This window comes from Saimiri boliviensis, chromosome 20, assembly GCF_048565385.1.
Source record: "Saimiri boliviensis isolate mSaiBol1 chromosome 20, mSaiBol1.pri, whole genome shotgun sequence".
Lineage (NCBI taxonomy): Eukaryota > Metazoa > Chordata > Mammalia > Primates > Cebidae > Saimiri > Saimiri boliviensis.
The window spans coordinates 28,375,655-28,402,401 of record NC_133468.1 but is presented as its reverse complement, the minus strand read 5'-3'; the positions used below and the strand labels follow the sequence as shown (position 1 = coordinate 28,402,401).

At 51.4% G+C, this 26,747-nt stretch overlaps 1 protein-coding gene across 2 annotated transcripts; it reads left to right on the top strand.

Moving 5' to 3' along the window:
- Positions 1 to 931: 931 nt before the first annotated feature.
- On the top strand, positions 932 to 24,232 carry INTS15 (integrator complex subunit 15). 2 transcript variants are annotated; one of them, XM_010344811.3, is made up of 7 exons: positions 932 to 1,482; positions 2,653 to 2,874; positions 6,100 to 6,265; positions 11,092 to 11,619; positions 14,656 to 14,695; positions 21,196 to 21,256; positions 21,627 to 24,232. In XM_010344811.3, the coding sequence occupies exons 1-7, from the start codon at positions 1,291 to 1,293 to the stop codon at positions 22,173 to 22,175; spliced, it is 1,758 nt and encodes a 585-aa protein (XP_010343113.1). In that variant the 5' UTR covers positions 932 to 1,290; the 3' UTR covers positions 22,176 to 24,232. The 2 variants fall into 2 exon arrangements, with proteins under 2 accessions (XP_010343113.1, XP_003934295.1); XM_003934246.4 differs by lacking the exon at positions 21,196 to 21,256 and having other exon boundaries at positions 952 to 1,482.
- Positions 24,233 to 26,747: the final 2,515 nt, after the last annotated feature.

Below are 26,747 nucleotides of genomic sequence, written 5' to 3'. Positions count from 1 at the left end.
TTCCTGCATGCATGGCCTCCTGCCTGCCCTCTTCCGGCCATTTTCAAGTCCTTTTTGCCCAGTTTAACAATTGTGAAAGTGAACTGCCACCTAGTTCAGAGAGGAGAGATGATAGCTAGAAAAGGGGTCTTAGTGCAGAAGGTCTTTTGAGTGGGAGGGCACTGAGAATCAGCTTGGTTGGGAGACCCCCATCCAGGCGGGCTGAAGGTATTTGAGAGGCAGACACCCAGATAGCACTGCAGAGTGGATCTGTCCTGGGGACCAACAGCCTGAGGGCCTACGGGGCTGACAGCTCTCCAGACTGAGGGCTCCCAGCAGATTTTCATCCACGTATTTGCTCTTTGACAGGTGACTTTAATTAATACACAAGTGTTCTACATATACACATAACTCAAGAATATACCAAGTAGGCAGCTGTTAACCTGCCTACCACTAATTACAAACTAAAAGTATCTTCCACATGGGAACCATGGGGGCAGGGTAAACTTAATGTTCCTCAACAGGAGGGCTCTGAGGAGCAGGGAGCAGGTGTTCTACACCTGCTAGGCCAAGGAGCCGGCAGCCAGAAAGGTCAGGAAGTGAGAGTCAGGGGCAAGGGGCCTTCCAGGCATCTTCCCCGGTAGCTCCTCCAGCTGAGAACAGATGGAAACTTGAAGACCGGTAGCTGGGGCGGCCAGGGAACCCAAGTGTGCTGGGTTAAGCCAAAGCCGGGCGCGCATCCTTGCTGGTGGTGGAAAGCACAGTGAAATCAACCAGCGGCGGCTATGAACGCTACGCAGAGCCCGCGAGGGAGCCTGGGCAAGGACAGAGCGGGCTTTCCTTGGCGGTTGGGCGGATTCGGAAGGCGAGGGCGGGCTTGGGGCTTGGGGGCGGGGTCCACCTGGGGCCGCGGCGCGCCCCTCATCGCTAGCGCCGCCAGGGGTCGCCCTCCGGAGAGCGCTCCTGGGCCGGGCCTGCGCTTGGCCCCTACGGGCCGCCGTCTCCGCGCCCGGCATTCGGCCGCCTTTCGGCTGCGCGGCGGCGGCTCCCAGCGGCGCCGCAGTCGGACCTTTGGGTGTCCGCTTGCCGGCGACGGTGGCGGCAGCGGCGGCGGCGGCGATGGCGCCCTGAGCAGGGAGGGAGCAGGGAGCAGGCAGCGGCAGGCGGGTCAGCGGGCGGGTGCCGCGGCCCAGGCCCAGGGTAGGTGCGGAGGCTTGGGTCGCGCCTCTTTGTCTCCACGGACAGCGGCGCATCCCCGGGCCCCGGGCGGAAGTGAGACGCGCTCGGCGTGGGGGCCGTGGCGACCGCACCATGAGCGACATCCGCCACTCGCTGCTGCGCCGCGACGCGCTGAGCGCCGCCAAGGAGGTGCTGTACCACCTGGACATCTACTTCAGCAGCCAGCTGCAGAGCGCGCCGCTGCCCATCGTGGACAAGGGCCCCGTGGAGCTGCTGGAGGAGTTCGTGTTCCAGGTGCCCAAGGAGCGCAGCGCGCAGCCCAAGGTGCGGCCCGGGACGGTCTGGTGCCAGGGCCCCGCAGGCAGGCGGGAGGGCTCTTTCCCTGGCGATTCAGGGCTGTGTCAAGCCCCGGGCGTCTCGCGTCCAGGAGACCCGCGCTCACGCTCGGCCTCGCTCCTGCAGCAGCCCCCAACCCCTCTCCGGGTCCTGCAGCGTGGCTCAGTTGCCTGTCCACTTTGCGGGGCGTGTGACAGCCGAGTCTCAGTGTTAAAGGGACAAACTCTGGCAACTGCCCGCTCCCTAGATGTCTGCTGGGTTTTACTGAGAGGTTCAAGCCGTTGTGGGTCATCCTGAGCCCTCCAGGAAGATGGATAATGATCTGTATGGCTTTCCCCCTTACATCTTTTCGTTTCTTTTCTCTTTCTCTCGGGCTTTTTTTTTTTTTTTTTTTTTGACAAGGTCTCTGTTGCCTGGGCTGGAGTGCAGTAGTGCAATCACAGCTCACTACAACCTTCAACTCCTGGGCTCCAGAAATCAGCCTCAGTTAGCTTCCTGAGTAGCTGGGACTACAGGCATGCACCCCCATGCCCAGCTAATTTTTGAATGTTTTGTAGAGATGGGGCCTCCCTGTGTTACCCAGACTGGTCTCAGACATTGGGGTCTCAACCCTGGGATTAAGTTTGGCCTCCTGGGATTAAATTTGGAATTACAGGCGTGAGCTACAACGCCAGGCCTGCATGACTTTTGTCTAAGATTAACAGCAAAGATCTACTCCCTAAGACCTGAGCTTCACGAAGGGTGAAAAGTTCTGCGGGGTGAGGGGATACTGTTATTACCGGTTTTTTTTTTTTTTTTGAAGACGGAGTCTCCCTCTGTCACCGGTGGGAGTGCAGCAGGTGTGATCTCGGCTGACTGCAACCTCTGTCTCCCAGGTTCAAGCAATTCTCCTGTCTCAGCCTCCCGAGTAGCTGGGATTACAGGTGCCTGCCACTATGCCCAGCTAACTTTTTGTATTTTTAGTAGAGATGGGATTTCACCATGTTGGCCATGCTGGTCGAAATCCTGACCTTATGATTCGCCCACGTCTGTCTCCCAAAGTGCTGGGATTCAGGCGTGAGCCACCGCATGTGGCCTGTTTCCTGTTTTCTTAATATGTTAGTTAATAAGTACGTTACAGCCACATTTCTTAATGTTTTTTCTGGATTTGTTTTGCAGAGACTGAATTCACTGCAGGAGCTTCAACTTCTTGAAATCATGTGCAATTATTTCCAGGAGCAAACCAAGGACTCAGTTCGGCAGATTATTTTTTCATCCCTTTTCAGCCCTCAAGGGAACAAAGCCGATGACAGCCGGATGAGCTTGTTGGGAAAGTTGGTCTCCATGGCGGTGGCAGTGTGTCGAATCCCGGTGTTGGAGTGTGCCGCCTCCTGGCTGCAGGTACTGCTTGAGAGAAGGCCTCGGCCTGGCTGGGTGGCTCACGCCTGTAATCCCAGCACTTTGGGAGGCTGAGGCAGGCGGATCACTTGCAGTCAGGGGATTGAGACCAGCCTTACCAACACGTTGAAACCCTGTCTCTACTAAAAATACAAAATTAGCTGAGCTTGGTGGGGCAAGCTTGTAGTCCCAGCTATTTAGGAGGCTAAGGCAGGAGAATCACTTGAACCTGGGAGGCAGAGGTTATAGTGAGCCGAGATGATGCCATTGCACTCCAGCCAGCAGGGTGACAAAGTAAGACTCCGTCTCAAAAAAAAAAAAAAAAAAAGAGAGAGAGAGTGCACCTCCCCCTGCCTCTCTCAAGAGGAGTTTGCTGTTCTGAATTCTCACTTAATTGGATTTCTGGAGTGGTCTTTTAATTGGATTTCTGGAGTGGTCTTTTTTCTTAATTGCCATTTCTTTAGGCCATGCTTGGTGGTTCACACCTGTAATCTTAGCACTTCGGGAGGTCGAGGGGGGCAGATCACTTGAGGTCCGGAGTTCGAAACCAGCCTGGCCAACGTGGTAAAACCCCATCTCTACTAAAAATACAGAAATTAGCCTTGTGTTGGGGCATGTGCCTGTGGTCCCAACCACATGGGAGGTTGAGGCAGGAGAATTGTGTAAACCTGGGAGGTGGAGGTTGCCATGAGCTAAAATCACACCACTGCACTCCAGCCTGGGTGACAATGAGACTAGGTCTCAAAAAAAAAAAAAAAATTTTTTTTTTTTAAATGAGGGTGTGTTTTTTTCTTTCTCTCCTTTTTTTTTGAGTGGGGGGAGGCGGGAACAGGGTTTCAGTCTGTCACCCAGGGTGGAGTGCAGTGGCCCTATCTTAGCTCACTACAACCTCCGCTTCCTGGACTCAAGCCATCCTCCTACCTCAGCCCCCTGAATAGCCAGCACCACAGGCACACACCAGCGTGTCTGGCTAATTTTTTTTTTTTTTTGGAGACAGTTTCGCTGTTGTTACCCAGGCTGGAGTGCAATGGCACGATCTCGGCTCACCGCAACCTCCGCCTCCTGGGTTCAGGCAATTCTCCTGCCTCAGCCTCCCGAGTAGCTGGGATTACAGGCACGCGCCCCCATGCCCAGCTAATTTTTGTATTTTTAGTAGAGATGGGGTTTCACCATGCTGATCAGGATGGTCTCAATCACTTGACCTCGTGATCCACCCGCCTCGGCCTCCCAAAGTGCTGGGATTATAGGCGTGAGCCACCGCGCCCGGCCAATTTTTGTATTTTTTGTGGAGAGAGTTTCACCATGTTGTCCAGACTGGTTATGAACTCCTGAGGTCAAATGATCCTCCTGCCTCCACCTCAGCCTCCCAGAGTGCCGGGATTATAGGCATGAACCGTTGCGTCCAGCCTAAGAATAGGATTTTAAGAGTGATTAAGTGAGTACTGCTGCGAACCGACATTTTCATCATTTGGTAGTTCACAGACTCTCCTGAATCTCTTCAATGTGATAGCAACTAGTAACTTTTACCTTTGGCGTTTCACCTGGCGTCCTGTAAGGTTAGAAAAGTTGTCGTTTCCTCACCTGAAAGCAGAAATGATGTTTCCTAAGTAAACTGTAAAGCAAGAGTTGACAGGCTCCATGCGGTGGCTCACGCCTACAGTCCCAGCACTTTGGGAGGCCAAAGTGGGCAAATCATCTCAGGTCAGGAGTTCAAGACCAGCTTGACCAACATGGAGAATCCCCGTCTCTACTAAAAATGCAAAATTAGCCAGGCCTGGTGGTGGAGGTGGGCACCTGTAATCCCAGCTACTCTGGAGGCTGAGACAGGAGAATCACTTGAACCTGGGAAGCAGAGGTTGCAGTGAGCTGAAATCCCATCACTGTGCTCCATCCTGGGCAACAAGAGTGAAACTCCGAAACTCCATCTCAAAAAAAAAAGAGTTGGTAGATGTTTTATCTAAAGGGCGAGATAGTGAAATATCTTAGGCTTTTCAGGTCATGTAGTCTCTTTCACAGCTGCTCACCTCTGCCCTTCTAGCAGAAGAACAGCTTTAGGTGGTAGGCAAATGAATAAGCATGATCATGTCTCAGTGAAATTTTGTTTACAAAAACCGGTGGGACAGATTTGGTCTGTGGACTTTTTGTGTGTGCGTGAGATGGTCTTGCTCTGTTGCTCATGCTGGAGTGCAGTGGTGTGACCATGGGGCTCACTGCAACCTTGCCCACCCCAGGCTCAAGTGATCTTCCTACCTCAGTCTCCTGAGTAGCTGGGACTACAGGTGTGTGCCACCACACCTGGCTAAATTTTTAATTTGTTATAGAGATAGGTTTTTTTTTTTTTTTTTTTTTGAGACGGAGTTTCGCTCTTGTTACCCAGGCTGGAGTGCAATGGCGCGATCTCGGCTCACTGCAACCTCCGCCTCCCGGGTTCAGGCAATTCTCCTGTCTCAGCCTCCTGAGTAGCTGGGATTACAGGCATGCGCCACCATGCCCAGCTAATTTTTTGTATTTTTAGTAGAGACGGGGTTTCACCATGTTGATCAGGATGGTCTCGATCTTTTGACCTCGTGATCCACCCGCCTCGGCCTCCCAAAGTGCTGGGATTACAGGCTTGAGCCACCGCGCCCGGCCTTAGAGATAGGTTTTTGCTATTTTACTCAGGCTGGTCTGGAACTCCTGGGCTAGAGTGGTCCTTTTGCCTTGGCCTCCCAAAGTGTTGGGATGATAGGCATGAGCTATTGTACCCTGTCTGGTCAGTGGCTTTAGATTGCCCACCGCTGCTTCAGAGTAAGCCTTTAATATCTTTTTTTTTTTTTTTTTTGAGATGGAGTTTTGCTCTTCTTGCCCAGGCTGGAGTGCAGTGGCGAGATCTCGGCTCACTGCAACCTCTGCCACCTGTCTTCAAGCAATTCCCATGCCTCAGCTTCCCAAGTAGCTGGGATTACAGGCATGCACCACCATGCCTAGCTAATTTTGCATTTTAAGTAGAGACAGGGTTTCTCCATGTTGGCCAGGCGGCTGGTCTCGAACTCCTGATCTCAGGTGATCCTCCTGCCTTGGCTTCTCAAAGGGCTGGGATTACTGATGTGAACCACTGTACCCAGCCACATTAACATCTTTTCCCATCTTAGAAGTGGTTCTGCCAGTTCTGGTGGTGGACACCTCATGTGCATAGTTGATGGTCTACTCACAACACCTGTAGTGACGTGAACTGTGGCTTCTTTCCAGCGGACGCCCGTGCTCTACTGTGTGAGGTTAGCCAAAGCCCTCGTGGATGACTACTGCTGTTTGGTGCCAGGATCCATTCAGACACTGAAGCAGATATTCAGTGCCAGCCCGAGATTCTGCTGCCAGTTCATCACCTCTGTTACCGCACTCTATGACTTATCGTCAGGTAAACTTTAAACAGGTGATTTCTGTGGAAGAAGCTTCAGCTGCTGACCTCAGTTTTATTTTCTGCTGAATACCCAGTTGACACATCCAGTGAATGCTTTGGCCATTTTGTTTCTGAAATGTGTAGTTTTATTTTTACTATTTTTTGAGATGGTGCCTGTCTCCCAGGCTGGAGTGCAGTGGTATAATCTCGGCTTACTGCAACCTCTGCCTCCAGGGTTCAAGCAATTCTCCTGCCTCACCCTCTGAGTAGCTAGGACTACAGACATGCACCACTACACCTTGCTAATTTTTAAAAATATTTTTAGTAGAAACGGGGTTTTACTATGTTGGCCAGGCTGATCCGGAACCCCTGACCTCAAGTGATCCACCTGCCTCAGCCTCCCAAAGTGCTGGGATTACAGGCATGAGTCACTGTGCGCAGCCAAGTTTTTATTTTTTGAGACAGGGTTTCACTCTGTCACCCAGGCCGGAGTGCAGAGGCGTAATCCCAGCTCACTGCAATCTTTGCCCGCAAGGCTCAAGTGATTCTCCCACCTCAGCCTCCCAAGTAGTTTGGACTATAGTTGCATGCCACCATACCTGGCTAATTTTTGTATTTTCTGTAGAGATGGGGTTTTGCCATGTTGTCCAAGCTGGTCTTGAAGCCTGAACTCAGTCAATTCTCCCTCAGCCTCCTGAGTAGTTGGGACCACAGGTTTGCACCATCATGCCTGGCTAATTTTTTATATTTTTGTGGAGATGCAGTTTCACCACGTTACCCAGAGTGGTTTCAAACTCCTGGACTCAAGCAATCCACCTGCCTTGGTCTCCTAAAGTATTGGCATTACAGGTGTGAGCCTTTGCACCCGGCCTGAAATTGTGTGTGTGTCTGTGTGTGTGTGTGTGTGTTTTGAGATGGAGTCTTGCACTGTCGCCCAGGCTGTAGTGCAGTGGTGCGATCTCAGCTCACTATAATCTCCGCCTCCTGGGTTCAAGCAGTACTCCTGCCTCAGCCTCCTGAGTAGCTGGTACTACAGGCATATGCCAACACACCCTGCTAATTTTTTTTGCATTTTTAGTAGAGACGGGGTTTCACTGTGTTGGCCAGGATGGTCTCGATCTCCTGACCTCATGATCCACCCACCTTGGCCTCCTAAAGTGCTGGGATTACAGGCGTGAGCCACCGCGCCTAGCCATGTATGTTTTTAATTTAGGCCAAAAGCTAAAGTTGTGGGCCACCTGGACGTGTGCAGTGCATTTGGCTAAGAGGGAACTATTCTTAGTGATACCCATTTGCCTCAGGTGCAGTGGTCCAAGTGGCAGACAGCCCAGAAAGCAAGGGTCTGGTGTCTGGTGAGGTGCGACCCACTCCCTGGACGTATGACTGATTTTTTATCATTCCTCTAGTTTCTTTAATTTTATTTTTTTGGATACAGAGTCTTGCCCTGTTGCACAGGCTGCTGGAATATGGTGGTGTAATCATAGCTCACCGTAGCCTGAAACTCTTGGGCTTAAGTGATCCTCCCACCCCAGCCTCCCAGGTGGCTGGGACTCTAGGCACACGCCACCACGCCCAGCTACCCAGACCTGCTTTTCTGCTGCTGTTTTGGTTTCCTCCTTCTCTGCGCTTGGCTCTTGCTGCTCACAGTCTGACAGATAGTCTCTTTCTCTTCACGGTCTGATAGGCAAACCGGCAGTTTGAAAGCCTTGAGCGTCTGTCGTTTTTATGTAGTCCAGTGTTGGTCTCTTGCCAGCCTCCTGACCATTTTTTAGCCTTTTATCTGTTACCCTTTCTTTTTTTTGCCCTTGATGAATCTCCCTCTGTTGCCCAGGCTGGAGTGCAGTGGCACAATCTTGACTCACCACAGCCTCTGCCTCCTGGGTTCAAGTGATTCTCCTGCCTCAGCCTCCCAAGTAGCTGGGATTACAGGTATGCACCATCACACCTGGCTAATTTTTGTATTTTTAGTAGTGATGGGGTTTCATCATGTTGGCCAGGCTGGTCTTGAACTCCTGACCTTAGGTCATCCACCCACCTCAGCTTCCCAAAGTGCTGGGAGTACAGGTGTGAGCCACTGCACCCAGCCACCTTTTTTGTTGTTGTTCGGCGTTATTAGCTTTCTTGAGAAACTGTGTGTGGAAATAATTATGAACGTGCAAGTGCATGCCATATTCATATGCTAATTTTCTACTCCTTTTCGTAGCAGTTTGCCTGCGGAATGGGAGGCAGGCCTTGCGGAGCAGTGCCACGCTGCCACAGTGGGGTTTCCCCTGGTTCTCTCCTCCAAAGGCTTCCTAGGAGCGATTAACAGCTGGGAGCGGCATTCAGGCAATAGGAAAGATTTCACTGAAGCCAGCTATGGTATCATAGTTGCCTCCTCTTTTTTTCTTTTTTTTGAGACTGAGCCTCACTCTGTAACCTAGGCTGGTGTGCAGTGGTTTGATTTCAGCTCATTGCAGCCTCTGCCTCCCAGGTTCAAGAGATTCCCCTGCTTCAGCCTCCCAAGTAGCTGGGGCTACAGGTGTGCACCACCATGTCTGGCTAATTTTTGTATTTTATTTGAGTCGGGGTTTCACCCTGTTGGCCAGGCTAGTTTCAAACTCCTGACCTCAAGTGATCTCCCTGCCTCAGCCTCCCAGAGTCCTGGGATTATAAGCATGAGCCACCGAATCCAACCTGCCTTTTAAGTCATTGGTTATTCCAGGCCAATGAGTACAGAAATTCGCCTTACCTTTGGGAAGAGATGAGTTAGCATATGGAACACGAAAGAATATTCAGGAATAGCACTGACACACCAGAGCAGGTCTGAGACACACTGTTTTTCTCATAAGCCAGTGTGGCAGTTGAGGTGTTGATGATTTCTCAAGTCACTGCCACACAGCAGTAACCCTGGAAGTCGCCATTGGAATGGTGATTGAAGCCATTCTTGGTTACTTCTCGTAACAGGAGAGGATTCTTGGGGAGCCTGTGTCTTCAATACCACAAAAAGGAAGATACCCACGTAATAATACCTCCTCTTTCCCGAATGGTGCTGAGAATATGGGACTCTAAAGCAGCGGGTGGAGAGTGGGGACTCATGAAGTGCACATTATGATATATGTGCAGAGGGCATGCCTGCACAGGTGCGTGTGTGCACACACATATACACACTCTGCCTACAGGCTGGTGGAGATGCCTCAGCTCATATCTGAAGGGGGCAGGGGTACACTGGAGAGGTAGGACCCTGGCATTGCCCAGACAGAAACATCTCCATGGAATCAAGAAGCTGCACACATGGCCGGGCACTGTGCCTCATGCCTGAAATCCTAGCACTTAGGAGGCCGAGGCGGGTGGATCACCTGAGGTCAGGAGCTCAAGACCAGCCTGGTCAACATGGCGAAACCCCATCTCTACTAAACATACAAAAATTAGCTGGGCGTGGTGGAGTGCACCTGTAGCCCCAGCTACTCAGGAGGCTGAGGCAGGCGAATCACTTGAACCTGGTAGGCATAGGTTGTAGTGAGCCAAGATCACGCCACTGCACTCCAACCTGGGCGACAGAGCAAGACTCCATCTCAAAAAAAACCAAAACACGCACACAGGACAGCAGCTGCTCCCTGCTGTAGCCATCGTCTCACCGCAGAGGTGGCTGGGGCAGTTCATTCTCCAACCGTTGGCAGGAATCTCAGATGGGGGGAATGGCTTGAAAGAAAGGAGACTGGAGGCCCACTCCTGTGCACACAGCCAGCCTAAGGGTGTTGTGCACCAAGCCCCGGATTTGCAGTAGCCTCGCCAGGCCGCTGAGGTCAGATCTGGGCCATATGCTGTGGGTTTGTTTTGTTTTGTTTTGTTTTATTTTCTGAGACAGGATCTCACTCTGTTGCTCAGGCTGTTGTACAGTGGGACATGCACAGCTGACTGCAACCTAGACCTCCCAGGTTCAAGTGATCTTCTTACCTCAGCCTCCTGAATAGCTGGCAGTATAGGTGTGCACCACCACTCCTGGCTGATTTTTAAGAATTTTTGTAGATATCGGGTCTCACTATGTTTCCAGGGCTGATTTTGAACTCCTGAACTCAAGTGATCCTCCTGCCTTGGCCTCCCAAAGTGCTGGGATTATAGATATGAACCTGGGCCACATACTATTGATGAATCCTGGGAAATCATTTGATGTGACTGTGCCTCAGTTTCCTTGTTCTTTGTATGAGACAATGCTGGGGTTTGGAGGGTTAGACAAGTTCATCTGTGTAAAGGATTGAGACCTGTGCTGGGCTCATAGGAAGCCCAGAGTGTCACCATCTGTTCTTCTCTGTCATAGCCACAAAGCCTGCCAGGTCTCAGGGACCACATCTCTGAGGGTTGCTTAGATGAGGGTTCTAGATTTGGGGTTGGGACAGCCCTTGACTGACAGGACTCTGAGCTGCTCCCTGAAGGCCACCATTGCTGTGCTGTCACTGTCCCGTATACAGGAGGCACAGAGTGCAGGGAGGACACATAGAAGGGAAGGGGTGACGTGTGGCAGTATGGTATATAAAAAGTGGAATTTTGTTTAAATGAACATGCAGGAGGAAATTTCTCCAAAGCATGGTGGAGTTCTGGGGAATTGTAGAGTTAGGTATTTCTGGAGCCCCTCCCTTGCCCCAGGGTCCTGGGCACTGGGATATAAAGTTGACTAAGATGAGACTCCCAGTCTCTGTGGAGTGGACGTTCTAGGAAAGGAGACAGAAAATAGCTAAACCAGGAGGCGTGATCGGACCATCAGGCAAGCAGTGCCATGAGCCCTGGAGCCCTGCTTCCTTCTCTCTACTTCCCGCCCCTGTTCTCGAGGCCAAGAGCGCTCCTGACCTAATGGTCTTTGTTTGCAGATGACCTCATCCCACCTATGGACTTGCTTGAAATGATTGTCAACTGGATTTTTGAGGACCCAAGGTTGATTCTCATCACTTTTTTAAATACTCCGATTGCGGCCAACCTGCCAATAGGATTCTTAGAGCTCACCCCGCTCGTTGGATTGATCCGCTGGTGCGTGAAGGCCCCCCTGGCTTATAAAAGGAAAAAGAAGCCCCCTTTAGCCAATGGCCATGTCAGCAACAAGGTCGCAAAGGACCCGGGCGTGGGGATGGACAGAGACTCCCACCTCTTGTACTCGAAACTCCACCTCAGCGTCCTGCAGGTCCTCATGACGCTGCAGCTGCACCTGACTGAGAAGAATCTTTACGGGCGCCTGGGCCTGATCCTATTCGACCACATGGTCCCACTAGTCGAGGAGATCAACAGGTTGGCAGATGAACTGAACCCCCTTAACGCCTCCCAGGAGATCGAGCTCTCGCTGGACCGGCTGGCACAGGCTCTGCAGGTGGCTATGGCCTCAGGAGCTCTGCTGTGCACAAGAGGTGGGTGCCTCCCTGGCCCAGGCCTCCACTGCCCCACAGAAGGAAAGAAGGGCTGCTGGACAGACACTGTTTTGCTTCGTTTAGGACTTCTTTTCATCTTAGTGAACACAGGAGGAAGGGGCCCCAGCCATGCCCCCGGCACTCCACTCTCCTTGCTCACCCCGGCAGGGTCCTAATATCCCACAGACGGAAGGGTTCACTGTCGCCCAGGACTGGGGACTCCTCGAGAGCCTGGATAGCTTTCCTTCCGGGGAACTCTTTTTCTTTTTTATTTTGTTTTTATTTATTTATTATTCTTCGAGATGGAGTCTTAATCTGTTATCCAGGCTGGAGTGCAGTGGTGTGATCTCAGCTCAGTGCAACCTCCGTCTCCTGGGTTAAGCAATGCTCCTGCCTCAGCCTCCCGAGTATCTGAGACTACAGGTGCCTGCCACCACACCTAGCTAATTGTTGTATTTTAGTAGAGACGGTTTCATTATGTTGGCCAGGATTATCTTGAACTCCTGACCCCATGATCCACCCACCTCGGCCTCCCAAAGTGCTGGGATTACAAGCGTAAGCTACCTTGCCCAGTCCCGTTTTTCTTTTTCAGTGTCCTTTTTTATTTTCATTTCTCCTTATTTTTATGAGACAGGGTCTCTCACTATATCACCCAGGCTGGAGTGCAGTGGCACAATCATAGCTCACTATAGCCTCCAACTCCTGGGCTCAAATAGTCCTCCTGCCTCAGTCACAGAGTAGCTGGGACTACAAGTGTGTGCCACCACACCTAGCTAAAATTATTTTTTTTTCTTTTGAGACAAAGTTTTACTCTTGTTGCCCAGGCTAGATTGCATTTGCACCATCTCGGCTCACTGTGACCTCTTCCTCCTGGGTTCAAGCGATTTTTCTGCCTCAGCCCCCATGAGTAGCTAGGATTACAGGAACACACCATCATGCCCAGCTAGTTTTTGTGTTTTTAGTAGAGATGGGGTTTCAGTACATTGGCTAGGCTGGTCTCAAACTCCTAACCTCGTGATTTGTCTGCCTCAGCCTCCCAAAGAGCTGGGATTACAGGTGTGAGCCACTGCACCCAGCCCTCCCTCCCCCCCCCCTTTTTTTTTTTTTTGACATTCTTGCTCTGTCACCCAGGCTGGAGTGCAGTGGCACAGTCTCGGCTCACTGCAACCTCTGCCTCCCAGGTTCAAGTAGTTCTCTGCCTCAGCCTCCCAAGTAGCTGGGATTATAGGCGCCTGCCAGCACACCCTGCTAATTTTTGTATTTTTGGTAGTCATGAGCTTTCACCATCTTGGCCAGACTGGTCTTGAACTCCTGATTTTGTGATCCACCTGCCTCAGCCTCCCAGAGTGCTGGGATTACAGGAGTGAGCTACCATGCCCAGCTTTCAGCTAATTTTTTAAAAAATTTTTTGTACAGTCAGGGTCTCACCATCTTGTCCAGGCTGGTTTCAAACTCTTGAGCTCAAGCAGTCCTCTCACCTCAGCCTCCCAAAGTGTGAGGATGATAGGCGTGAGCAACCGCACCTGTGCTTGTCCTTTTTTTATTGAGGCATAATTTATGCACAATAAAATAATGTGGTTTAAGGGCAGGATTTGATGAGTTTTGACTAATGGTTACACTCATGCAGCCACTTCCCAGTTGATAACACACAACATTCCCACTGCCTGTAGGTTTTTTGGTCTTTATTTTAAAGATGAGATCTTGCTCTGTCACCCAGGCTGGAGGGCAGTGACATGATCATAGCTCACTGCAGCCTCGACCACCTGGGCTCAAGCCATCCTCTCACCTCAGCCTCCTGAGTAGCTAAGACTACAGGCACGTATTGCCACACTTTGCTAATTTTAAAATTTTTTGTAAAAATGAAGTCTCGCTATGTTGCTCAGGCTGGTCTCAACCTCCTGGGCTCAAGCGATCCTCCTGCCTTGGCCTCCCAAAGTATTGGCATTACAGGCAAAAGCCACTGCTCCAGGCCTCATAGCCTGTTTTGAGAGTTCCTTAATTCTCCTGCATTTCAGTGCTTGGACTCTCCCTGGAGAATGATATGGTGCTAATGACACGCTTGGGTTTGCTTTCTAACAACTGATTTACTAAAAAGGGTTGCCTCTGGTGCCAAGGGATGGTCCTGGGTTTCTCATGTTATTGCTTCTCTTAGAATGCCTTGGGTGCTTGAATGCCCAGAGAGAGCCCCCGCCTTGGGCTTTTTCCAGCCATCTGATAAACTGCCAGCAGGGCTGCCTCCTTTCCTAAGTGTCATTTTTTGTTTGGGGAATTTTGTTTTTGCTTTTTTTTTCTTTTTTGAGACAGAGTCTTGCTCTGTCCCCAGGCTGGAATGCAATGGTGTGATCTCAGCTCACTCCAATGTCTGCCTCTCAGGTTCAGGTGATTCTCCTGCCTCAGCCTCCTATGTAGCTGGGATTACAGGCTAATTTTTGTATTTTTAGTAAAGATGGGGTTTTGCCATGTTGGTCAGGCTGGTCTCAGACTCTTGACCTCATGATCTGCCTGCCTCGGCCTCCCAAAGTACTGTGATTACAGGCATGACCCACTGCACCCAGCCTTGGGGGATGGGTTTTTTAAAGCAAAAATTGAAGACAAGGACAACTCAAGATTCTTTTTTTTTTTTTTTTTTGAGACTAAGTCTTGCTCTGTTGCCTAGGCTGGAGTGCAGTGGCGCGATCTTGGCTCACTGGAACCTCCCGCTCCCGGGTTTAAGCAGTTCTTCTGCCTGAGCCTCCCAAGTAGCTGTGATTACAGGCACCCACCACCATTTTTGTATTTTTAGTATAGACGGGGTTTTACCATGTTGGACAGGCTGGTCTCAAATTCCTGACCTCAGGTGACCCACCTGGCTCAGCCTCCCAAAGTGCTGGGATTACAGGCATGAGCCACCACGCCCAGCTAGAACTCAGTTTCCAAACACTAGGGAAATGTAGTATGAAGCACTCTTGCTGTCTTGCTAGCATCCTTGAACATCAGTGTGTATTTCACTATGTTGTCTCCGGTATGTTTGTTAATCTTCTATCTCCTTAATTGCAGATGACCTGAGAAGCTTGTGCTCCAGGCTGCCCCATAATAAGTAAGTATCTGCCAGACTTCTAGCGGGGCCTGCTTGCTGGGGCAGGGAGAGGGGAGGCGAGGCAGGGCAGACCCCTTTGTCCTGGGTTCTTTGGGGAGAGCCCGGTAAGATCCTGATGATAAGTGGGGCATGGATACAACCAGTTCACAAACGTGAACAGAACTCAAGTAGAAAGTAAACCTGAAAAACGGTCTGGGAGTCGGTGAAAGCCAGAGCCCGCTCCGGATCATGAAAATCTCTCTAGTGAGCGTGCAGGTGGCCCTCTGTCGGTGACACTGTGAACTGCACAGCCCTTTGGGAATATAGCAGAGCCATGGCTCTAGAGCACGGTACTTAGGTCGGCTGCCAGCGCTTGGCCATTGGGTGGCATGGACCTGGGTTCTGAGCGTGGCCCTGTCTGGGATTGGCTGTGACACTTGGGAATTCTCTTGACCTGTCTTTATGCCTCAGCTTCCCACCTTGTAAAATGTTCCCTGCCTCACAGGGTGGTACTGAGGATAAGAGGCAATGGTGTTTGTGAATTTTTTATCCGACTCCTTGCCACGTGGAGACCTCCACAAATGCAGTTGTTGGGTGAAAAGTAGGAACTGTGGTCAGATTCTGGTGAGAATCTTGACCTTGTCACTTCCGCAAGTCCATATGCCCTTGGGCAGCTTCCCGGCCATCTGCCTGAAGAAAACCACGAGACCCGCCTAATGTCCCTCTTGCTTCCCCTAACTTTTTACTGTAAGGTTTTTGTGAGGATTGAATGAGTAAAAACAGGCCAGGGCTGGGTGCAGTGACTTACACCTGTAATCCCAGCACTTTGGGAGGCCAAGATGGGTGGATCACCTGAGGTCAGGAGTTCAAGACCAGCCTGGCCAACATGGTGAAACCCCATTTCTACTAAAAATACAAAAATTAGCTGGGTGTGGTGGTGCATGCCTATAGTCCCAGCTACTTGGAAGGCTGAGGCAGGAGAATTGCTTGAACTCAGGAGGCAGAGACTGCAGTGAGCTGAGATTAGGTCATAGCACTTCAGCCTGGGTAACAAGAGTGAAACTCCATCTCAAAAAAGGCCAGGCTTGGTGGCTCATGCCTGTAATCCCAGCACTTTGGGAGGCCGAGGCAGGCAGATCACAAGGTCAAGAGATCGAGACCATCCTGGCCAACATAGTGAAACCCCATCTCTACTAAAATACAAAAATTAGCTGGGTATAGTGGCATGTGCCTGTAGTCCCAGCTACTCAGGAGGCTGAGGCAGGAGAATTGCTTGAACCCAGCAGGCGGAGGTTGCAGTGAGCTAAGATCGTGACACTGCACTCCAGCCTGGTGACAGAGCGACACTGTCTCAAAAAAAAAAAAAAAAAAGAAAAAAAGCCAAGACGTGGCTCATGCCTGTAATTCTAGTACTTTGGGAGACTGAGGCAAGAGGATCACTTGAGGTCAGGAGATCAAGACCAGCTTGGCCAACATGGTGAAACCCCATCTCTACTGAAAATACAAAATTTGCCAGGCATGGTGGCGTGCACCTGTAATCCCAGCTACTTGGGAGGCTGAGGCAGGGGAATCACTTGGACCCTGGTGGCAGAGGTTTATAGTAAGCCAAGATTGCGCCACTGCACTCCAGCCTGGGTGACAAGAGTCAGACTCCATCTCAAAAAAAAAAATAAGATTGGGCATGGTGACTCACGACTGTAATCCCAGATCTTTGGGAGGCCAAGGTAGGCGGATCACCTGATGTCAGGAGTTCAAGACCAGCCTGGCCAACATGGTGAAACCCCATCTCTACGCAAAATACAAAAACCAGGCGTGGTGGCAGGTGCCTTGTAATCCCAGCTACTTGGGAGGCTGAGGCAGGAAAATTGCTTGAGTCCTGGGAGCAGAGGTTGCAGTGAGCCAAGACTGGGACATTGCACTCCAGCCTGGGCAACAAGAGCAAAACTCTGACTTCAAAAAAAAGGAAATGGCTGAATATGGTGGCATGTACTTGTAATCCCAGCTGTTGAGGAGGCTGAGACAAGGATTGTTTGAGCCCAGGAGTTTGAGGCTGCAGTGAGCTATGGTCAACACTGTACTACTTGGGCAACAGAGCAAGACCCTCTCTCTTTTTTTTTTTTTTTAAAAAGTAAAAACTCAGCACTTAGTAGTATTTGGCCTATAGTGAATATCTGGTAAGTGTCAGCTACTTTTTTTACTTTTTGAGACAGAGTCTCACTTTGCTGTAGAGGCTGGCCTGCAGTGGCAGGATCGTGGCTCACTGCCAGCCTAAGCCATCCTCCCACCTCAGCTTCCCAAGTAGCCAGGACTACAGGTGTGCACCACCATAGGCTAATTTTTGTAGGCATGAAAAATGTTTCATACAGATACAGTGTTACTAGCTGACAAAGAACTAGAAACAACCTGTTCTGCAACTGTAGTGATACTTAGTAAATTAGTTGTGATACATCAGGAGGAGGATGGAACATTAGGTATCTGCTAAAAATAGTTACTGCCCGGGAAGAAATGTGGATAGTGGAAAGCAGAACTCCTGTTTACATGGACAGGGTTTATCGAAATGACAAAGTGGGCTGGTAATGTTCTTTCTTTTCAGAGCCCTCACACTGGTTTTAGCAAGGAGAAGCAGGCTTCCAGGGCAGGTGTTGGCAGGCAGTGTGGATAGAAGGGCAGTGAGTGGCTCGGCAGCCCTGGGGGTGCACATAGCCTCTCTGCCTGCCCCCTGGCTCTGTTAGGTCCAGTGGCACAGCACTGGGCAGTGCTTGCAGGCTGAGATAGGAACACGCATAACTCCAGTCCAGGGTTCAGCTGGATGCTGGTCCGCAGCCTGCAGAGGAACTACGTCCTTGTTCGGGAGTTAGGGACTCCCATCTGCACCACACTCATGCCAGTTTCTACAAGGGAGGAGCCGGGGCAGGTGTCTAAATGGGTACAAAGCCCAAGGGGGCGGAAGGGAACAAACAGTCTCTGGTATGAGACTGTCCTGCCTGAGGTGTCATAACAGCAGCACAGACACACCAGAGGACCACCTCCCCCAGGGGCCCACACTCTTGCCCTCCTTTCTTTCTTTTTTTTAATTGTATTTTTAAATTAATTATTTATTTATTTTAGGCTAGTCAAGTGAAGCAGTGACTCGGAGTGGAGAAGGAACAAAGAAATCTGTAACTGGTTGTGGTCAATTAGTTGTAAACACCACTGCCCTCAGACCAGCCTCTCTCTTTTTTTCTTTCTTTCTTTTTTTTTTAAGACAGAGTCTCACTGTGTTGCCCAGGCTGGAGTACAGTGGCATAATCTCAGCTCACTGCAACCTCTGCATCCTGGATTCAAGCAATTCTCCTGCCTTAGCTTCCCAAACAGCTGAGATTACAGGTGTGCACCACCACGCCTGGCTAATTTTTGTATTTAGTAGAGACTGCGCCTGGCTAATTTTTGTATTTTTAGTAGAGATGGCATTTCGCCATATTGACCAGGCTGGTCTCAAACTCCTGACCTCAAGTGATCCACCTGCCTCTGCCTACCAAAGCTGGGATTACAGGCATGACCACTGTGCTTGGCCTCTTCTTCCTTTTTTTTGGTCTGGGTTCTAGAAGCTTTCACAGCATTGGAGGACATTGTTGGTTTCAGCTGGCACCTTTCCCCTCCTGCAGGAATCCCTTTGTGATAGTTCCCTCCTTTTCCCACTGCTTAATTATTTAACATTTTAGTATTTTCGGGGAATTATAAGGACAGTGGGATACAAATCCTTGTGTCATGAATCTCATAACTAGGGGTATGCCTTGGAGCCCCCTAGAACTACTCACCAGTCCCCTGCTGGTCCTGCTCTGGAGCTGACTCTGTCCCTTCCAAGGAGCTGGTGGCCACCTCTCCTGATGCAGATCTGGGGCGCCCCGACCTCCCAGGGGCAGTCCTGGCACTGCTAAGGGGGAAAGTCGGGGTCACCTGGAATAATACCTCTTTGATTTTTTTTTTTTTTAGACAGAGTCTCACTCTGTTGCCCAGGCTGCAGTGCAGTGGCGTGATTTCGGCTTATTGCAACCTCCACCTCCTGGGTTGAAGTGGTTCTCTTGCCTCAGCCTCCCGAGTAGCTGGGATTACAGACACCCACCATCATGCCCAGCTAATTTTTGTGTTTTTAGTACAGAAGGGTTTCACCACATTGGTCATGGTGGCCTCGAACTCTTGACCTCAGGTGATCTGCCCACCTTAGCCTCCCATAGTGCTGGGATTACAAGTGTGAGCCACCATGCCTAGCCTACCTCTTAGATTCCTGGTGGTCTCCATGTTTGTCATCTTCCCAACTAAACTGGAAAGTGCTTTCTATTTCTGGCAGGGTGTGCAGGTTCCAATCATCACATGACTGAAATTTGGCCTGGGCTGTACCTCTTCCTTGGGTTGGTTAATCTCTTGCTAAATTATTTACCCAGAGTTATTTAAAAAGTAGTAACAGGCTGGGCACGGTGGCTCACACCTGTAATCCCAGCACTTTGGGAGGCCCAGGCGGGTGGATCACGAGGTCAAGAGATCGAGACCATCCTGGTCAACATGGTGAAACCCTGTCTATACTAAAAATACAAAAATTAGCTGGGCGTGGTGGCGCGTGCCTGTAGTCCCAGCTACTCAGGAGGCTGAGGCAGGAGAATTGCCTGAACCCAGGAGGCGGAGGTTGCAGTGAGCCGAGATCGCGCCATTGCACTCCAGCCTGGGTAACAAGAGTGAAACTCCGTCTCAAAAAAAAAAAAAAAAAAAAAGTAGTAACAAGCCGGGCGCGGTGGCTCAAGCCTGTAATCCCAGCACTTTGGGAGGCCGAGGTGGGTGGATCACGAGGTCAAGAGATTGAGACCATCCTGGTGAAACCCCGTCTCTACTAAAAAATACAAAAAAATTAGCTGGGCATGGTTGCGCGTGCCTGTACAGCTGCTCAGGAGGCTGAGGCAGGAGAATTACCTGCACCCAGGAGGCGGAGGTTGCGGTGAGCCGAGATCACGCCATTGCACTCCAGCCTGGGTAACGAGCGAAACTCCGTCTCAAAAAAAAAAAAGGTAGTAACAGAAAGAAAATCGGCCCAGAAGAGCTTTGGGCACTAAAATGCACCAGCCCTCCACATACCCTCCGTTTACTGCCTGAGCCCCTCCTGGGAGCCCTGTGCCCAAGCCTTTGTGCTGGGGGACTTGGGGGTTCAGTCTGTGACAGACTAACCCCTTGATGGAGCAAGGGGAGTCGGCAGAGAGCAGGCAGGGCCCACAGAAGGGTGAAGTGGCCTGGAAAACCGGCTGTTGTGGGACCCAGCTAGGGCAGTGTGCAGAGACAGACAGCCTTGGCCGAGTGACGGTGTGAGCAGAACCTGGCAGGCTGGCCTTGGTGTTGGGAGAGACCAACACAGGGGCTGCGGACACAGGACCTAGCCAGGATGGGATCCTGGGGCAGGTCAGGAGAAGGGTGAGCAGAGCCTGTCTGTCTGCAGCAGAAGCTTCCGATGGGGGAAGTAAGGGGAAGGCAGGATAGGGAGGAGACCTGGGACCTGAAGCTGGCAGGGCCCCAGAGGGCCTTTGTTTTTCCTTTGAGACAGGCTCTCTGTCTCCCAGGTTGGAGTACAGTGGCACAGTCATGGCTCAGGGCTCACTGCAGCCCTGAACTCCTGAACTCAAGTTGTACTCCTGCCTCAGCCTCCTGACTAGCTGGGATTAAAGGTGTGTGCCACCAGGCCCAGCTAATTTTTAATTTATTTTCTATAGAGATGGGGTCTCACTGTATTGCTCTGTCTGGTCTTGAACTCCTGGCCTCAAGCAGTCAGCCTCTAAAAGTGCTGGGATTGGCTGGGCATGGTGGCTCATGCCTGTAATCCCAGCACTTTGAGAGGCTGGCTGATGGATCACCTGAGGTCAGGAGTTTGAGATCAGCCTGACCAATATGGTGAAATGCCGTCTCTTAAAAAAAAAAAAAAAAATGGTACTGGGATTACAGGCCTGAGCCAGCAGACCCCACCAAGAGGGGTTCTGACTGGGGAGAACCCATGGGGATTTGGTCCCTTCCAGCTGACATAGCACAGGGTGGGCAGGATGCCCCAGCTGGGGGAGCTGGGGTGATGAGCCAAGCCAGGGAGTCTGGGGGTTTGGGGGATCATCCTGGGGAGGGTGTGGTTAGAAGGTAAAGGCCATGAGAAATGCTTTCAGAAGTCTGGGAAGGGACCCGGCTTTGGGAAAGCCATGTTGAATTTTGGGGGAGAAGGATTCCAGGAAGTGGGGGCCGTGGGTGTGCTGTACCACCAGGAGGGGAGGTCCAGGCCTGTGGGGCCCGGGGTCCTTCGTGGGAGGGGGTGGCGGATGGGGAAGGCGTGCAGCTGTTCTCAGAGCTCTGGTGCTGGGTGCTGGGTGCTGGACGGGGTGGGTGCCCAAGAGTAGGGGAGTCTGAAGCTGAAGCTGCACGGGGCTGGGTGGGAGGTGGGCAGGTACCGGAGGTCCATAAGGGCTGGGTCCAGGCCTGGGCCATCCTCGAGGGGGCCGCACCGGACTCATTCTGAATTTCAGGACTCTGAATTTCTGGGTCGTTTGCAAGGCCAGCTTCCTGGGGCTTCTGCTTGGAATTCAGGTAGGACGCGGTCTTCACGGCTCTGAGGAGACTGTGGCCGGCTGTCCTGTGTGTCGCAGCGCAGCAGAGAGCCGCAGAGGCTGACCTGGAGGCTGCGGCCCGGGACGCAGAGGGCGCGGGTGCCGTGGGGGCAGCAGCGGGAGCTCTCGTGGGCCACGGGCCCCGCGCAGAGCCTGCTCCTGCGTATCCTCACCTGCAGGGTCCTGGCACTGCCACTACTGCTCCGCGTCCACCGCCTGGACCCCCCCCCCAGTGGTCTGTGCCTGCGTCGGTGCCTCTCCTGGGCGGGGTGCGGGGGGACGGGGTTCGCCTGCCGTGTGCGCCTGCGAAGTCCCGGAGCCGGTGCTGACTCTTCTCCTTGTGTTCGCAGCCTCCTCCAGCTGGTGATCTCCGGCCCCGTGCAGCAGCCGCCTCACGCCGCGCTCCCCCCGGGCTTCTACCCCCACATCCACACGCCCCCGCTGGGCTACGGGGCCGTGCCGGCCCACCCCGCCGCCCACCCCGCCCTGCCCACTCACCCGGGGCACACCTTCATCTCGGGCGTGACGTTCCCCTTCAGGCCGATCCGCTAGGCTGGCCTGCGCGTGCCTTCTGCGCCCTCGCTGGACGAAGCCTTCTGAGAAGGAAGGGGTGGTCGGACCCCGGGACCTCGGGGAAGCGGCAGGGCAGCCCCTCCCCGCTGGCAGAATCGTCTGGGTGCGGAAGCTTTGACGTCACGGAGTCCAGGTGCTTCCCACCTGGTCGCATTCTTAGACATCCAGATTGGATGGTGAAGGGAAGAGTCCAGCCCTCTGCTGAGAGGCCGATGCAGGGAGCCTCTGTTCTATACGCATTTCAGACACACAGCCTGTGTGGTGAGGCGTGTGACGGCAGGAGCCGCAGGTGCAAGCCCGTGTGTGTCTGGCCTCTTTGCTCGTGAAGATGGTGTGTCCCCACCAGAAAAAGCAGGCTCTTCCTGCATCCACGGGAGCTGAGTCCAGGCTGCCTACAGTGACCACAAGCTTGTGTGCAGCACCGCTCAGGGAAGCTGTCAGGAATCCCCCTCACTTCGGAAAGGAATTTCTTTGCTTTGTTGGGGGTGTCTAAATTTTCCTTTCATATGTTCAAATAAATTTTTTCTAAACAGTCGTATTTACTTTATGGAATGTATTTTTAATGGCTTCATAAATGTTGCTTCCAGCTGCAGTGATTTCCTTCCCATGCTTTTTTTTTTTTTTTTTTTTTTTTTTAAATAAATACACAAGAGTCTTGCTCTGTCGCCCAGGCTGGAGTGCAGTGGTGTGATCTCCGCCCACTGCAACCTCCACCCACTGGGTTCAAGCGATTCTGGTGCCTCAGCTTCCCTAGTAGCTGGGACTACAGGTGCACTCCACAATGCCCAGCTAATTTTTTGTATTTTTTTACAGAGCTGGGGTCTTGCTAGGTTGCCTAGGCTGGTTTCAGACACTTGAAGTCAACCCATCTGCCCACCTTGGTCTCCCAAAGTGTCAGGATTACAGGCGTTTGCCAGTGCCCTGGCCGCCTTTCCAATCTCTTAGGATTGTGGTAGTTTTTAGTCATTTCTTTTGATGGAAACAGCTTGGACACCCATGCCCCCAGCTGAGCCAGGCAGCTGAGGTCAGTGAGCATACAGTGCTCCAGGTCTTTTTTTTTTTTTTAAGGCAGGATTTCACTCTGTCACCCAGGCTGGAGTGCAGTGGCATGATCTCAGCTCACTGCAGTCTCCGCCTGCCAGGTTCAAGCAATTCTCCTGCCTTAGCCTCCCGAGTAGCTGGGGACTACAGGTGCCCGCCACCACGCCTGGCTAATTTTTGTACTTTTAGTAGAGATGGGGTTTCACCATGTTGGCCAGGCTGGTCTTGAACTCCTGACCTCAGGTGATCGGCCGTCGTCTGCCTCCCAAAGTGCTGGGATTACAGGCATGAGCCACCATGCCTGCCCTGCTTCAGGTCTGTTTGCTTTGTGTCACATTTCTTCCCTCAGGTACAAAACACAGCCCTCGAGGAAAAACCTACTGCAAAAGGGAAGGTGTCTGCCTGGAGTCCTCCCATAACTGACTTCAGGAGGAAGGAAAGACTAGGAACCATGTCACTGTGGCTCTCCCAGCCTGAAATGAGAGATGGAAACAGCAAACAAGGAGCATTAAAAGATTGAGCTTCCCTTTTGGGGATGAAATTTAACCTCTTGTGGTCAGGCACAGTGGCTCACGCCTGTAATCCTCAGCACTTTGGGAGGCCAAGGTGGGCAGATCACTTGTGGCCAGGAGTTCAAGACCAGCCTGGGCAACATGGTGAAACTGACTACTAAAAATACAAAAATTAGCTGGATGTAGTGGTGTGTGCCTGAAATCCCTGCTACTTGGAAGGTTGGGGCAGGAGACTCACTGGATCTTGGGAGGCAGAGGCTGCAGTGAACTGAGATTGTGCCACTGTACTCCAGCCTGGATGACAATGAGATTCTGTCTCAAAAAAAAAAAAAAAGAAAAGAAAAGAAAAAATTGGCCAGCTGTGGTGGCTCACACCTGTAATCCCAGCACTGTGGGAGGCCGGGGCAGGCTGATCACCTGAGTTCAAGAGTTCAAGACCAGCCCAGCCAGCATGGTGAAACCTCATCTAAAAATACAGAAATTAGCCAGGCGTGGTGATGTTCACTTGTAGTCCCAGCTACTTGGGAGGCTAAAGCAGGAGAATCGCTTGAGCCAGGACTTGGAGGCTGCTGTGAGCACACCGTGGCATTCCAACCTGCGCAGCACAGCAAGACCTTGTTTTGAAAAGGATTGAAAAGAACCTCTCATGTTGCTTCCATGTTCGAGACACTCTCTTACCAGTTAGGCCCTTGCAGCTCCATCTCAGAAAGTGGCCTGCACCAAAACTTTCCAGGGGTGAGATATGTCTCAGCTCCTCTCAGACCCAAGATGGTTCTTCCACAATAAAAAAGGGGGGAAAAATGTGGGAAATAAAGTAACTGCAGACTCTACTGGCTGGTATGTTTAGTAGTTTGTGAGTAATTAAAACAACCTATTAAAAATGTAGGCTAGGAGTGGTGGCTCAACACCTGTAATCCCAGCACTTTGGGATGCCAAGGTGGGTGGATCACAAGGTCAAGAGTTCCAAGACCAGCCTGGCCAATATGGTGAAGCCTCGTCTCTACTAAAAATAGAAAAATTGGCCAGATGTGGTAGTGCGCGCCTGTAATTCCAGCACTTTGTGAGACCCAGGCAGGTGGATCACCTGAGGTCAGGAGTTCGAGACCATCCTGACCAATATGGAGAAACACCATCTCTACTAAAAATATAAAATTATCCGGGTGTGGTGGCACATGCCTGTAATCCCAGCTACTTGGGAGGCTGAGGCAGAAGAATAGCTTGAACCCGGGTGGCAGAGGTTGTGGTGAGCCGAGATTGTGCCATTGCACTCCAGCCTGGGCAACAAGAGCAAAACTCTGTATCAAAAAAAAAAAAAAAAAAAAAAAAAAAAAAAAGGCAGAATGGCCCTGTGACTCACCAAATCTAGAAACAAAAAGGGACGATCAAGGATTTTTGCTGCACTATTGTTTTTAAAGTCGTGGTTTTATTAAGATACGATTCACATACCCAGTTCATTCATTTAACATGTACAATTCAGGCCGGTTGAGGTGGCTCACACCTGTAATCTCAGCACTTTGGGAGGCCAAGGCAGGCGGATCACCTGAGGTCAGGAGTTTGAGACCAGCCTGGCCAACATGGTGAAACATTGTCTCTATTAAAAATATAAAATTAGCAGCCGGGTGAGGTGGCTCATGCCTGTAATCCCAGCACTTTGGGAGGCCAAGGTGGGTGGATCACGAGGTCAAGAGATCGAGACCATTCTGGCCAACATGGTGAAACTCCGTCTCTACTAAAATACAAAAATTAGCTGGGCATGGCAGTGTGCACCTGTAGTCCCCAGCTACTCAGGAGGCTCAGGCAAGAGAATTGTTTGAACCCGGGAGGTAGAGGTTGCAGTGAGCCAAGATCAAGCTACTGCCATCCAGCCTGGGAGACGAGGAGCGGGGAGAGGGGGAAGGGAGGAGAAGAGAAGAGAGGAAAAGAAAAACATGTATAGTGTGGCCAGGTGTGGTGGCTCACACCTGTAATCCCAACACTTTGGGACTTCACCATGTTGCCCAGGGTAGTTCTCAAACTCCTAGGTTCAAGTGATCCTCTCACCTCGGCCTCCCAAAGTGGCTGGGATTACAGGCATGGGCCAAGGCATCCGACTTGAGGTTGTCAAAAGTCCCAGCCTACATGGCTACCAGCACTTCAAGATGGTGTCAGGGGAGACTTAGGAAGCCTCAGTTCAATCTAAGCCTCAGCAAATGAACACTGAGATTTTGCTTGGAGGACCCTAATGCCATTAGATGGAACTGCCCCACACTGGGGGCCTGGCAACCCTCATTCTTTTTGTCTTCATTCAGAGCTTTAACATCAGAGGACACGTGGTTCTGGGTCACTGCAGTGGGTACCTTGATTCGTTGTTTTTGTTTTGACATAGTCTCACTCTGTCACCCAGGCTGGAGTGCAGTGGTGCGATCTTGGCTCACTGCAAACTCCACCTCCTGGGTTCCAGCGATTCTCCTGTCTTACCCTCCTAAAAGCTGGAATTACAGGTGCCTGCCACCATGCCTGGCTAATTTTTGTATTTTTAGTAGGGATGGGTTTTGCCATGTTGGCCTGGATGGTCTCAAACTTCTGGCCTCAAGTAATCCACCCACCTTGGCCTCCCAAAGTACTGGGATTACTGGTGTGAGCCGTGATGTCTGGCAACACACTTCCCTGTCCTGGAACATTTGACAGCATTTACTGGGGATTTGACCTGAACAGTAACACCTGACATTTGCACACTAGGCCACCGCCAAAGCATGCTTTCCATTTTTAAAAATTTTAGTGTTTGGTTGGGCACGGCACGGTGGCTCACGCTTGTAATCCTAGCACTTTGCGAGGTTGAGGCAGGTGGATCATGAGTTCCTGAACTCCAACCTGGCCAAGATGGTGAAACCCCATCTTCTACTCAAAATACAAAAAAATTAGCCAGGCGTGGTGCCACGCACCTGTAATCCCAGCTACTCCGGAGGCTGAGGCAGAGAATTGCTCGAACCTGGGAGGTGGAGGTTGCAGTCAACTGAGATTACACCACTGTACACTGAACTCCAGTCTGGGCGACAGAGCAAGACTCAGTCTCAAAATACATATATATATAATTTTTATTTTCCTTTTTGTTCTATTCAGAGAATGCAAGCATTTCTAGGGAAGCACACTCGAGAATGTGCTCCACCAAAACGAAGGGCAGCGTAATCGAGGCTCCCTGCAGCGCTTCTCCCTAGCTTGCTACTCCTCCCCAGAGCAGAATCCAAACCGTTTCCACCATCTCCAGGAGGAGACAGACTTCCTGCAGCCCCACAACTGCCATCTGGGAACAGCTCTAAGTCTTCCTCCTTCCACTCCCCTTTAAGACACCTGCACCTGCTCCTGGCC